This window comes from Chelonia mydas, chromosome 3, assembly GCF_015237465.2.
Source record: "Chelonia mydas isolate rCheMyd1 chromosome 3, rCheMyd1.pri.v2, whole genome shotgun sequence".
In the NCBI taxonomy this organism is placed as follows: domain Eukaryota; kingdom Metazoa; phylum Chordata; order Testudines; family Cheloniidae; genus Chelonia; species Chelonia mydas.
The window spans coordinates 117,396,677-117,411,871 of record NC_057851.1 but is presented as its reverse complement, the minus strand read 5'-3'; the positions used below and the strand labels follow the sequence as shown (position 1 = coordinate 117,411,871).

Here is a 15,195-nt window from a genome sequence, read left to right as displayed (position 1 = left end):
CAAACGTCCTCCTTCTTGCTCCTGCACCCAGTTTCCCCAAATCCTGGGATTGGCTATGATAAAAGTCCAGGATTCTGATATGGGGGTGGGGGGAGGGAATACCTGGATTTTAGCCATTGCCTTCCTTTAGCCTAGCTGAAGGGCTGCTTCAACTCAATATGCAGCATGAAGAGATTTACCAGTTCAGATTCAAATGCTTCCTAGGTGCATCTAGTTTTCAGTTAGTCTAGCTGAACAAAAAATAAAAGGGGGCTTATAACTGGAGGTTGGAAGCAGTGAATGAAGCAGCACACATTTATTCTGCTCTCTTCTTTACCCATCTCCATGCCTCTGACCTTCTGCCATCTCCACTTTCCTCCACCCAGCTCTACCCACATTCACTGTGGGTCTCTCCAATATTATCCTACTCCACATTACTTTCTTCTGCAGTTTAGGGCTTTTGATTACCCCCATTCCTTCTCACATTCCAGGCCTATCTCCCAGCCCTTTGAACACACTCCTTTCAAAAGATTATAAACATGTTGGAGGCAAGAGGCTTTAAATGGATTATTAAACTCTTATGTTTAGCAAAACAGTCTGATCAAGTGCAATTAGAAGAGCAGTTATTGAACACTGTTAAACTCCCTCTCTACAAATGTAATCTCTCATCCAAAAAGGGTCATCAAAATTCCTTTTCCTGACTGAAAAACATCTGACACCTTGTATATAAACTAAGGGGCATGCAATATATGAAATAGTCACTCCAATTATTAAACTACTTCTATAGACAGGAATTGCCAGATTGGATCAGGCGGTGATCCATCTAGTCCAATATCCTCTCTTTAACATTGGCTGGCACCAGATGTTGCAGAGGGAAGTGGGAGAAACCTTGCAGCAACAATTATGGAATAACTGGCCTACAGAAGCAGTTTCTTCCTAACTCCCATTTATTAGAGGCTATTTATGCCAGGAACCATGAGAACTTTTATCTCCCTCTCAGACACTGTCTTTATGTTGTGGTTTTGACTAGATAGGGGACTATGAAAAGTTTCTCTTCATTTCCATGAACTGCTGATAACTTGAAGACACCAGTAATTACTAGATGTCTTCCTGCTGACTTTAGCCAGTGGATTGGCTGTGATACCTTGACATGGAGAGACAAGGTGGGTGAGGTAATATCTTTGTTGGTGAGAGAGACAAGCTTTCAAGCTTACACAGAGCTCTTCTTCAGGTCTCTCAGAAACCACCACCACCAATCAGGTTTGCTCCAAGGTGGCAGGTACTAAAGATAATCCTGAGGTAACTGCTGGCTTTGAGAGAATGGAGGTTTCTAACTGCACTGAGGCCATTGACTAACCACTATCCAAGGCCAACACCAGACTGGTTGGCAACAGACTGAAGCAGTCTGGGGTAGCCAACTTCCAGATGATTATAGCAACCTGCTCCTGGACCAACAAGGGTGCCATCATCTACACTGGAGGGTAGGAGTAAGCCAGACCCACTGCTGGTCATTCCAGGTCCCCATAAAGATGTGATCCCACTAGGCTGTATTTGTGGCCCTGTCTCAAAAGCACTAGTATATGTAGGGGGCGTCAACAGCTATGCTGATTGTACTGAGGAGCATTTGCCACTGCAGGTCTGCCAAGCCAGGGTACTCTTCTTCCTCTGCCTGCTCCTGCTCCATCATGAAATCCATCAGGTACCTTTGGTGCGTCAGAAAACACCACTGAAATATCCACCAGCACCTCAGGGAATCTCTGCCCGTTTCTTGACACAGGAACGAAGGCAAAAGGAGAAGCTTGTCAAAAGCCACCTCCTCCATCTTGCTGACTCCAGTAGCTGGGAGCACAAAGATCAAAATGACTGCTGGGCTGGCTGCGTTGATGAGCCGTTTAAACTTTCTGTAGCATGCAGAGTAGGCAGTAAAGTTTGCCCACAGTGCATCATAGGCAAAGGACGAGAGTGGCCACATTTCAGGAGGGCACTAGGGACTTTGGGATATGGTGGTTTGACTTGGGTCAGCATGCTGCAGTGTTCATGCCAGAGCCCAGGTTCAACCCCAGAAAAATCTTAATGTAGGATTAATAATCAACCAGTGTTGACATTCAAGCCCAGAGTTCTCTAACATGGGTCAGCTGATTCAAGTTCTACTAACCCTGGGGTTTCATTGCAGTATAGAGATACCCTAAAGTAATCTCTGTATTAATAAGTACTCAGATACTACAGGGATGATGGCAGTGCAAGTATCTGAATAGATATGTGTGTAGTCTATGTGATTAGCAACCAAGTTTCAAAACTACTGTCCTAAAATGTAAATACACCATAATATGGTAAGAGGGAAGAAGGTACTTGGTAGCTTGCTGTGCCTTTTGGACAATGAAGCAGAAGAAAATCTTAAGCATGTGGAACCAGGGATTAGAGGTGCATAAAAGGAAGCAAGGTTCTACAGTGTGTGTTATTTACAAACTCTTTTTGTATTATTGTGCCAAAGACAGATCACATTTGGAGTGTGCAATAGGGTGACCAGATGTCCCGATTTTATAGGGACAGTCCCGGTTTTTGGGTCTTTTTCTTATATAGGCTCCTATTACCCCCCACCCCCGTGCCGATTTTTCACATTTGCTGTCTAGTCACCCTAGTGTGCAACTTCCTGTGTTTGCACGTGGAGGTAGATAATTTTCTCCCGAGGATTTTCTTGCCTACAAAGATGAAGCAAAAACAAAAAGGGAATCAGAACAATGATGAAGTGAGAAAAGAGCATGCAATATCCAGAAACAAAGAATAACCAGGAACACAGAACACTAGTGATCAGCTAAATAAAATGGTAACATTTTCAGAATGTCTTCATCCCATTTTCAAAAGTGATTTAGGCACTTTGGAGTAACACTAATTGGAATTAGGCTCTTAAGTGCCTACGTCACTTTTGAAAAAATGGGTCTTATGCTCCTAAATCGCTTAGACACTTGAAAATTTTACCCAACAGCCAATATGCTAATTCAACTTCAACATCAGTTTGTAATTCACTTAGGATGAGTATCCTGCAATTTTTTTGTTCTTGTTATTATATGATCAAGCACATACTACCAACTGTCGACTTAATGCTTTGTCTAAAGGTACACAAGCATAAGCTTAACTTTTAGCCTGTGTGTAGCCCCATCCATTGCAATGTGACTACTCATGTACTTAACATTAGGCATGTGCTTAGGTAATTTGGTAAGGTACTTTGCCTATCTGAAGAGACATATTCAGCAATAACATAGCGCATTGAATAGCTTATAGGCTAAACTGCAGATATTAGTTTTACCACATACTATTTGTTACTTCATATAGGTGTCATATATAATCAATTTAATTGGATTCTTAAGATGTCATCATGGATTTAAAGGTCGTCTAACCTCATATGCACTTCTGGTCACTGACTTCTGATGTTGTGAAAATGAGCTGTCTATTCCCAAAGACCTGATGTTTGCTTTCCCTCTCAACAAACATTGCTGCCTCACATCACTGCACTCAGTGGCTGATAACAAGGACTCATCTTTTTTTATTCTATAGGGGGGGAAACCAAAAACCTCCCCGCACCCGCCCAAACAGCGTTTGGTCAGTCAGTCATACAATGAGTCTGAGAGGCTGATGTTGCTATCCAAAGTCCAACTAATGGCCTACGTTTGTTCTTCTCAGTTTCCGGGCAAGTAGTTTTCCCAGTGCAACAAACTGAAGCCGGAAGGTTCCTAAATTAACAAGCTGTGCTCTGAAGGCAGAGAAGGTAGCCAGCCAGCCCAAAAATAGCTCTGGGCAGAAAAGGTTTTGAGTAAAACTATCAGAGTCACAATCTGCCTACCCATTTCCCCCTACTATACCCTGTGCCAGACCCATACCTGACACAACATCCTTCCCCTAGCATGTCAGCATAACTACGCTAGTCAGCAAATTCAAGGGCTAGAGTCATGGCTCCCACTCCCTACTCCATCCTGTCCACTTGCACCAGGTTGGGATGCAACATCCCCATGGAGGCTGCTTTCCTTCCTGTTCTGCTACCCACGATCAGGGTAGCCACTGCAAGGCAGTGAGAGGGTACATAATGCAAATTCCAGGTCACAATCTTGCCATCAGTCATATGTAGATAGATCACACTATTTTAATATTTACAGTATTTATAAACATCAAATATGGGTAGAACTATTATATAAATTCTTATATTTAATAAAAAATTATCAGAAGCAGCATGGAGTTTTCTTTTGGAGAACACAATGTCCATCTACCTGTTTTTCTTCTCAGTCCTAAGAAAAATCACCATTGGAATAAAAGTGCAAAATAATAATTTCATGGGATTTTGTGGTGTGTTGGGAGGAGGGACAGGATCTATGCACCTGCTGGAGATGTCAAAATTGAACATTTTTCATAAGGCCATTAAACACCAGGGATCCAGTGGTCACCATTACACACTACAGTTACCTTCTGAATGCAAAATGAGCTTTGCCATTGTCTACATAGCATTCGTATCCCTAGAACTCAGAAGTATACTGCAGTAACTATGCCACGATACCATGATGATTTCAATGACAACCACTGGATGTACATTTACATTGTAGCTTTTTCTGTTAGTCTTTTCTTTTTCAAAACATGAACAGCTCAAACAATCTGAATGTGCCACCTGACTCACCTATGCAAGTTTTCTACATCTTCAATAGTCTCAGGTAATATTTTCCCTTTGGTTTCAGGCAGCAACACCACCAATCCACCAGCAATTAAACCAACCACAGCTTCAAATTAAACACACACAAGAAGACCAAGTTAGAACCCAACTCACATCATAGGATACATTTGATGCCATCTGGCTGCAATAATAATTGCTGAATTTAATTAAAACAACAAAGTTGGTAGAAGAGATTTTGTTTTTTAACATACAAAAATAAAGGGCCAAATTTTGCTCTATAGCGAGTGTGCGTGCATGTGTATATATATGAGTATATAGAATTTTTTTTTAATCACAAGGGAGGTTCACAGCTTTTCAGGGGTCTCATTGCGGCATTACTGAGATAATTATAGACAGTAAAGTTTAATTGTAAGCTACGTACTGTAATGGTATATTTCAAGTTGGAAAGGCATGTTTGAGGAATGATAGTCGGTATATTTGTACGACATGAAATGTACTGGATTTCTCTGTCACCATGAGAACAAGATTTTAAAAATTACAGTTAATCTCTCACTCACTAAATTGCTGGTTACCAACTTTAATAATACATACATTTTAGAATGGGGCTTATGAAGTACCTTGTAAATAATATAAATATGCTCTTTATTTAAAATAATGTATTGCCTTCAAAGACAGACTTCTAGCGATAATGCACTAGTCCAAAGACTTTGAGATTTTGCCGTACCTGGCCTGAAGTTTAGATTGACTAATCTCCAGGAAATTTCAGCCTGTTTTGAAGAAGGCTGCTTACTAGTCTATAGCCTTTTTTAAAAGATGATTACATGGTTGTCCAATCAAAAAAGAGAATATTGACAAGACTGAAGTATGCAACATCCTTAATAATCCATAAAATATACCCAACAGGCACCATTTGAAATGACAACATCTTGTCTCAACACAGAGACCAAACCACAGAAGTGAGAAAATTACTCGAATGAATACGGTCAACAAATTGACATGTGATCTGAATTTTGGTAAATTTCACAATCCTCTTCGACTTGTCAAAGCAACATTTGTTAGTTTGCAGCTTTTTTTAAAAAAAAAGCACATAAGAAACCATAAATATATATGGAAGCGGACTCTGACTACATACACAACTCAGAAGTGAACTATTAGTTTATTATGATTTGAAGGTTTTGTGAAGGGAAAAATATTCTCTCCTAGATTTGGAATCAGTTTCTCAGATTTGTTGGTCATGATAACTGAGGCATGGTTAATATACCTGAGGAACACTCCACAAGAAGGTAAGAAAATACTTACCAAAAACTATAAGTGGCAGCTCGTGCCAGATCTCTGCCAGCCTGTAGACAATGAATGGGGCTAGTATCCCACCAACATCACACAAGGAAGAGCAGACCATTACACCAAGGTTCCTGATGGAACAGCAAAACAGTCATTGCATTATATTGGTCTGAAAAAGTTCTGTAGCTGGAACAGAATACTTTCTGCCATAAAATTGTGATGATTAACTATTTGCATTACTGCAGTGACTCAAAGCCCAGGCATGAACCTGGACTCCATTACACTAGACACTGTGCAAACAGAACAAACGTCCCTGTCCCAAAGAGCTTACAATCTAAGCAGGAGACAACAGATGGGAAGTACAAGGAAACAATGAGACTATTGGTCAGTATGATAGGCCATGGTCTCAGCAGCCTAACCATAATAAAATACCAAAATAGAATCGTAAGTCCTGATTCTCTCCTGCCTTGCTCCTCATGAAGTCATTCACACTTGTGTAGCATAAGACTATAACCCTACCAAATAGCCATGGGAAGGTTTACACCTCTTTTGCATAAGTGTGAGTAAGTGATTCCCTGAGATTCAGAGAACTTTCTACAGTTTCGTGTGGGCTCTCTCTGCCTTGTGCTGATTGGCTGGCTACACCAACCCTCCTCATCCCTCACTGTCTGTCTCAGTTTCACCCCACACCTGCCCCTCTTTACTCTCTTCCAATCTGTTCTGCCCTCCCTTCCCCACTTCCCTTCCCATTTAGCTGATCCCCCCCCCCCAAATAAAAATATCATGAAGTTACCCCTCCCACCCACCATTTCTATCCTCTCTGTTTAGATGGTAAACTTTTCAGGGCAGGGACCATCTACTACTCTGTTTGTACAGTGCCTAGCACACTGGGGCCCTACTCTTCACTGGCCCTTAAACACTACTGTAATAAACATGATTAATAATAAACTTCAAGGTAGTAGAGAATCAGGCTAGAGTGTCCGATTAGAACCTGCCACCAGATAGAACAGAACTTTGAAAATATTAGCTACATTATTTTAAATGACTGTCAATGTAGGGAGATGTTCAAAGGTCTGCCTAATGTACATGTCCATAAAAAACAAACCAAAGAAAGCCTTCAGTAGCTTCCTAACTAGAGCTTATAGGCAGAATGATCTTTATACAGGTTTCAAATGAGCGTATGGGAATCTAGCAGTTTCTACATAATATGGGCTAAATTTAGATTCTTTCAGGTTTTTGGGGGGGGGGTTGTTTTTGTTTTAAAAAGGTGATGAATGCATGTACCTAAAATCCTCTTATAAAACTGCTATCCAAAGCCAGCTTTCATGGTAGATTAAGTTTCATAGAGTTTAAGGCCAGATGGGATCATTAGATCATCTATTCTGTATATCATTGGCTCTTAAATTTCATCCAGTTACCCCTGTACTGAGCCAAGTAACTTGTGTTTGGCTAAAGAATATCTCCAGAAACGCATCCAGTCTTGACTTAGAATAGAATTGAAGACTTCAAGGGATGGAAAATTCATCACTTCCCTTTAAGACCAAAAGGTGCCCCAATTCACCAACACATTGGGGCTTCCAAAATTTCAACCAGCCCAGATTCTTCCCAGTCCTCCTTAATTCTGCTCCCCCTTCTCAAATAAACTTTTATTCTACTTCCATCTTCCTGCTCTCCCAGACCCCTGACAGACTCTCCATTTCTCACCCATTCATTATTGTCTCTAGCCCCTTTTGACCTCTGGATTTGAAGGACAAGAATCTTGCTTTAATCCAGCTCTGCATGTTCCATTTGCAGCACAATGTATAGGGAGAAGTTGCATGTTCTGTTCCTGCATTAACTTGCCCTTTATTCAACTTTCTACGTGATCCATTTGCATAATGTTCTTTAGACATCAATACATCTATAATTCTGGAGCATTTGTGTACTAATTGTTAAGTCAATATAAAATACAACATATCTGTCAGTTTCAACAGCTGCCTTTCACATCATGCCGTCCCCAGACAATGCACTCACCTCAAAAACGTTGGGTACAGTTCAGTGTTTACAAAGCAAACCATTGCAAAAGACACTGTAATTCCCATTCTCCCAATGCAACCTACAGTCACTTTTAGCCAGTGAATATCTGCAAAGGAAACAGTTATTTCACTTACAATGTTTTCTGGAGGCTTTTTGGGCCAAAGGTGATTGGGTGGGATGGGGTTATCTAATGAAACAATGTTATTTTTAGTAGAATCCAATAATCCTGTATTACTTTAATTTTATTAGTTCGAAAGAACTGCTATTAATTGTATAAAGCAGCATATTAAAACAATCAGCACCACGTGAGTTATTGTTAAATGTGATTTGCAAAGTTATGTACGGTACCCTATTTCCCCAAGATATTTCCTATTAATTCTGATGTCTGCAAAAATGTAGACTTTCATTTACTCCATCTCACTTCTGGGGTGTGGGGGGCTCCAGCACCTGTCAGGAACACAGCTACAATCCCAGACATGCTTTTGTAAACTTTCAAACCTAGACTATAGTGAGACAGATTAATGAGGTCCCAAAGAGGTAACACTGAGAAGGTAAACTACTGAAACCTCTGACAACTCACCTTCGGGGATTAAAGCCATAATGAGACAGGCAGCGCCTGCCACCAAAGTTGCCACAGCCCAAGGATAGCGACGACCAATGCGATTGATTGTGAGAATGATAATGAAGGCAGCTGGAAATTCAACAAGGGCAGAATAGAAGAAATCCAGATACATGTCCCCACCAGCCATTGCCATGTGCATGATGAGCCCCTGGTACAGAAGAGCACTGGTCAACCTAGGCAGAGAACAGAGCCCAAGCTTCTTAAAAGATTTAGTCAAAGAACAGAAAGAAAAGGAGTACTAGTGGCACCTTAGAGACTAACCAATTTATTTGAGCATAAGCTTTCGTGAGCTGCAGCTCACTTCATCAGATGTATAAAAGTGGAAAATGCAGTGAGGATGTTTTTATACATACAGACCATGAAAAAATGGGTGTTTATCACTCCAAAAGGTTTTCTCTCCCCACTCCACTCTCCTGCTGGTAATAGCTTATCTAAAGTGATCACTCTCCTTACAATGTGTATGATAATCAAGGTGGGCCATTTCCAGCACAAATCCAGGGTTTAACAAGAATGTCTGAGGAATGGGGGAGGGGGGTAGGAAAAAACAAGGGGAAATAGGTTACCTTGCATAATGACTTAGCCATTCCCAGTCTCTATTCAGTCTCTTAACCCACCCAGCAATATTGTTAATCTACCCAACTATACTCTTATAGCTGTCCTATCTCGGGGCCTCTCCTTCTGCCCCTCCACCCCCACAAACATGATACAGTTCTGTGGTGACCTAGAATCCTATCTTCGACGTCTCCGACTCAAGGAATATTTCCAGCACTCCTTTGAACAACATACTAATCCACAGAGACCTTCCTACCAACACTACAAAAAGAAGGATTCTAGGTGGACTCCTCCTGAAGGTTGAGACAGCAGACTGGACTTCTACATAGAGTGCTTCCGCCGACGTGCACGGACTGAAATTGTGGAAAAGCAGCATCACTTGCCCCAAAACCTCAGCCGTGCAGAACACAATGCCATCCACAGCCTCAGAAACAACTCTGACATCATAATCAAAAAGGCTGACAAAGGAGGTGCTGTTATCATCATGAATAGGTCGAAATATGAACAAGAGGCTGCTCAGCAGCTCTCCAACACCACTTTCTACAAGCCATTACCCTCTGATCCCACTGAGGGTTACTAAAAGAAACTACAGAATTTGTTCAAGAAACTCCCTGAAAAAGCACAAGATCAAATCCGCACAGACACACCCCTGGAATCCCGACCTGGGATATTCTATCTACTACCCAAGATCCATAAACCTGGAAATCCTGGGCGCCCCATCATCTCAGACATTGGCACCCTGACAGCAGGATTGTCTGGCTATGTAGACTCCCTCCTCAGGCCCTACGCTACCAGCACTCCCAGCTATCTTCGAGACACCAGTGACTTCCTAAGGAAACTACAATCCATCGGTGATCTTCCTGAAAATACCATCCTGGCCACTATGGATGTAGAAGCCCTCTACACCAACATTCCACACAAAGATGGACTACAAGCCATCAGGAATAGTATCCCCGATAATGTCATAGCAAACCTGGTGGCTGAACTTTGTGACTTTGTCCTCATCCATAACTATTTCACATTTGGGGACAATATATACCTTCAAATCAGCGGCATTGCTATGGGTACCCGCAATGCCCCACAGTATGCCAACATTTTTATGGCTGACTTAGAACAACGCTTCCTCGGCTCTCGTCCCCTAACGCCCCTACTCTACTTGCGCTATATTGATGACATCTTCATCATCTGGACCCATGGAAGAGAAGCCCTTGAGGAATTCCACCATGATTTCAACAATTTCCATCCCACCATCAACCTCAGCCTTGTTCAGTCCACACAAGAGATCCACTACCTGGACACTACGGTGCTAATAAGAGATGGTCACATAAACACCACCCTATACCGGAAACCTGACCGACCGCTATTCCTACCTACATGTCTCCAGCTTTCACCCAGACCACACCACACGGTCCACTGTCTACAGCCAAGCTCTACAATACAACCGCATTTGTTCCAACCCCTCAGACAGAGACAAACACCTACAAGATCTCTATCAAGCAGTCTTACAACTACAATACCCACCTGCGGAAGTGAAGAAACAGATTGATAGAGCCAGAAGAGTACCCAGAAGTCACCGACTACAGGACAGGCCCAACAAAGAAAATAACAGAACGCCACTAGCCATCACCTTCAGCCCCCAACTAAAACCTCTCCAACGCATTATCAAGGATCTACAACCTATCCTGAAGGATGACCCATCACTCTCACAGATCTTGGGAGACAGGCCAGTCCTTGCTTACAGACAGCCCCCCAACCTGAAGCAAATACTCACCAGCAACTACATACCACACAACAGAACCACTAACCCAGAAACCTATCCTTGCAACAAAGCCCGTTGCCAACTGTGTCCACATATTTATTCAGGGGACACCATCATAGGGCCTAATCACATCAGCCCCACTATCAGAGGCTCGTTCACCTGTACATCTACCAATGTGATATATGCCATCATGTGCCAGCAATGCCCCTCTGCCATGTACATTGGTCAAACTGGACAGTCTCTACGTAAAAGAATAAATGGACACAACTCAGATGTCAAGAATTATAACATTCATAAACCAGTCGGAGAACACTTCAATCTCTCTGGTCACGCGATTATAGACATGAAAGTTGCGATATTACAACAGAAAAACTTCAAAACCAGAGTCCAGAGAGAAACTGCTGAATTGGAATTCATTTGCAAATTAGATACAATTAACTTAGGCTTGAATAGAGACTGGGAATGGCTAAGTCATTATGCAAGGTAACCTATTTCCCCTTGTTTTTTCCTACCCCCCCCCCCGATTCCTCAGACATTCTTGTTAAACCCTGGATTTGTGCTGGAAATGGCCCACCTTGATTATCATACACATTGTAAGGACAGTGATCACTTAGATAAGCTATTACCAGCAGGAGAGTGGAGTGGGGAGAGAAAACCTTTTGAAGTGATAAACACCCATTTTTTCATGGTCTGTACGTATAAAAACATCCTCACTGCATTTTCCACTTTTATACATCTGATGAAGTGAGCTGTAGCTCACGAAAGCTTATGCTCAAATTGGTTAGTCTCTACGGTGCCACTAGTACTCCTTTTCTTTTTGTGAATACAGACTAACACGGCTGCTACTCTGAAACCTGTCAAAGAACAGAGACCCGTTTCCTCTTGGAGTGCACATAAACAAACCTTCTGAACCACAATTAGGTCAACAAAACCAACTTCAGCTCTAATTTACTCAACAGTGTAGATGAAAGCCTGAGAGAAGAACAGTAGAGATTAATGCTGGAAAGCAGAAACTAGAGGTAGAGTTTACAGCCCATAAAATAATACGGTAGTTCAGGAACTGAGCGTTGAATATAAAATTGGGTAGGAAATATCAACAGTATCATAGACTCAGGCTAAAAAAGCTTTCAGCCTACTCATACTTCTAGCTCTGAGTTACAATTATGGGCTTATGACCACTGAAGGAATCGTCCTTTGTGAAGTGCCCATTCTGCCCTCTGCATCCTCACCATCAGACATAATGGAGACTCAGATGGGCAGTTGGACAAGCAATGCGTTTTCTAAATAACTCCTCTTAACAGCTCAGATGGTTGAAAAAAGAGCTCTTCGTTAAGAGCAAATTGACCATGCAACTGGGGAGCGAGTTCAGAAGGTAGGCAAATTCCCCTAGTCAAATGCTTGTATTAACATTCTCATTTTGCCTCAAGAAATAAATTTACCTGTAATTGTTTCATATAAGGATGACGCTAAGAGCTTGTCCACATGGCAAGTTACTGGATGGAGACCAAGGTGTGACTCTACAGCACAATAGCTTGCCATGCAGTAACATCCCACGGGGAACTACTACAGTGCACTGAAAGGCCGGGAGCGTGGCTTAGTGCAAGTCTTTCACTGCGCTGTAGCTGCGTCCACGTGACAAGTTACTGCATGGAAAGCTGGTACACTGCACGGTTGGGCCGTAGTAGTGGCTTGCTGCACAGTAGCGCACCACATTAACAAGCTCTAAGACTAGGAAATTCTGTCATGGCAACACGGATTTGTTGTAATCATCCGTGGTGGCATATGGTTATTATTTGTGACGTGGCAACATTGAGGTTGGTGCTGTCTTAGACACAGAATACACACAGTTCTTGCCCAGAGGAACTTGCAATCTAAGCAAATGACAAACACTCTGGTCCAGTTCTAGGGGTTAGATATGTGGTGCTATAACTTACACACTGTTAGTTTGGCAGAAGAGTCTACAAAAGGAGAGAGTAAAAAAGGTGCAAACAAAAAGATGGCCTCTTCTACCCAGTTTTACACTTCTTCCTCCCCTTTGGTTGCTTTTGCTAATATAAACCCTGCCCACTCAATCACTGGTTGAACAAACTGGGTATAAGAACTAATGGCTCTATCACAGAGTGATTTCTTTACTGTACACAAGGCCAAAACGACTCCCCGTAGGCCCTGTCCAACCTCATTAATAGCACAGATCTCTGTTAGTGCTATTGGTACAAATTTCTGCTTGCTCTTTTCTATGCTTAGGGGTCAGCACCAGCAGATCTACCGAGATTCCTAGAAGCTAATTGGTGACTATGAGCTATTCCTGAGGGCAGGCAAAGCCGACGGAGTCACTTTGGCTTTGTCTATACTAGAGAAATCAGTATTGCAAATAGATTGCTTTACATCAATAGTTCCACCATCAATTGAATGTGTCCACACCACGGCTGCTTTACGTTGATTCAAGTGAAATGGCTCCTTCAGCCAGTGAATCTCAGTCCTCAGATGAGGGACCCCTCCCGCACGGTATTCCTCAGTTACCTCCCACTTCACAGCAACCCCCTCCATCACACTGTCCCCAATATCTCCCTATTCCCTGGCTAAAGTCAAGCCTGGGATAGGGAGACATTTCTGGGTACGGCAGATACTGTGGGGGGGTCACACTGAGGATGGGGGTGCAACTATCAGACCCGATATTGAGCCCGTTGTGCCAGTGCCTTGCAGCCAACAGTTACTCAACTGATTGAGCCTGCACCAATTTAGGCTACCCCAGTTCTTACCCCTATCAAATTTTGGGGTAACTGATACCAGTTTTTGTCTCCTTACAATTGACTGAAGCACTTGTCTACATAGATGTAACGTGCTCTTAAACTGATGGAGTGGGGAACAAGTTTAACTTCTCTATGTGTAGAGAAGTCCTCATGTGGCCCCATAATTCATCCATTGGTGACCAGACACATGAGGTCATCATGGCAATGGAGTGAAACTAAAACCACAGTTAAGAACTCTAGCTCATACTATTCCAACGATCTCCCCTGACAGGACTGAGAGTAACCGAGAAACCTCCCCAGCAGTACAACGAGGAAGAAAGTCTGGAGCATGAAAAAACTGAGTTCTGAGTACAGGAAACGGGGGTAAGACAAAACTGGAACTTTAATGCTTTGTAATAAAAAGTCTTAAGATGACTTTAATTTTTTTTTTTTATCTTTCTGTTTTTTTTACCAGTTGTACATCAAAATGAATGTGTGTTTCCGCATCTGAGGTGTCCTGACAAGGTCCATGAATGAAGGACTCAGCTTTTCCCCACCTTCCTCTTCAAGGTTAATATTCTACAGAAGAACCAGTGAATTGTTAATTAAGGGCTAAACCAGGTGACAGAAATTTATCATGTTAAACAGGAAGGGAGGTGATATATTGTAATATATATTAGACATGTTACTTAATACAATACATAAGAGCTTCCTGAGAAATGCACCACTCCATTGTAATTATTGCATGGAATATGGAGGAGAAGGATCACAATGATAATGAGGGAATTCTTTAACTTCACTTCAACAGTTTTAGTCATTCCTTATCTTTTTGATCTGGCGTTTCCTAAGTAATTTCTCCAGGATCTCAAGCGTAATTCTAAATAATTTCCTTTTTCTTTAGTCTTAGCTGAACAGGGTCATGAGTCAGCAGCATTGCAATGCAAAATGTTTCGGCTCTGGAATAAATAAGAACCTTGGCACAGCACTGACACCTGGGGTCTATTACTGGCCTTGTTTCAAACCTCCTGCATGACCTGGGGCAAGTGTCTGAATCTCTCCTTGCACCAGCTTTCTCCTATGTACAATGGGGGATAATAGTTATCCAGCTGGGACTGTGCGGTTAACTTTGATATTTACCAGCATGTAGAATTCCTCAGGTGGAAAGCATTATAGAAAGAACTTTTATGTTATTCACCTACAAGCATAAAACCTCAAGCCCACCTGAAAATGGGCAGGCAGCTTTTTCCCATTCTTTTTGGCAATATAGTTCACAATCTTCATGGCCTTGTCATTCTGCTTCTGAGATATCAGCCACCTTGGAGACTCAGGCAGACACCTGTAACACAAGCAAGCAGACGCTGCCATACAGAAAACAAAATGGTGCATCCACACTGAGCCAAGGCTGTGAAGACAGTACTTCAGTTGAACACAGTGACACTACTTCCTGCTTTTCAAGAAAAGAACAGTTTGCCATGCTGCAAGATGAAGTTGGAGGAGCAGCCTTGGCAGTAGCTTGATTTTACTGGAGATGAACACACTCATGATAAAACAATAAATAATATGAAAACCTTGCAATAAGAACATGTGTACCGCTTGCCCAGTC

The 15,195-nt window shown here is 42.1% G+C and overlaps 1 protein-coding gene across 5 annotated transcripts in view; it reads right to left on the bottom strand.

Annotated features, from left to right (window-relative positions):
• Positions 1-15,195, bottom strand: part of LOC102936907 (solute carrier family 22 member 2) — a 32,910-nt gene that overhangs the window by 2,146 nt on the left and 15,569 nt on the right. For 2 of the 5 annotated variants that reach the window (XR_006290048.1, XM_037895102.2), the window contains exons 5-11: positions 14,814-14,928; positions 14,065-14,171; positions 8,511-8,725; positions 7,928-8,036; positions 5,933-6,045; positions 4,640-4,739; positions 2,614-2,678 (exon numbers count right to left, since the gene is read on the bottom strand). Coding sequence is in view for 4 of the 5 variants with exons in the window: in XM_037895102.2 (XP_037751030.1) it covers positions 2,615-2,678; positions 4,640-4,739; positions 5,933-6,045; positions 7,928-8,036; positions 8,511-8,725; positions 14,065-14,171; positions 14,814-14,928 (823 nt within the window). In the remaining variant the exon portion in view is untranslated. Of the gene's footprint in view, positions 1-1,055; positions 2,679-4,639; positions 4,740-5,932; positions 6,046-7,927; positions 8,037-8,510; positions 8,726-14,064; positions 14,172-14,813; positions 14,929-15,195 lie in introns of those variants that run through there. The other 3 variants (XM_043544292.1, XM_043544291.1, XM_043544293.1) reach the window with 2 other exon arrangements.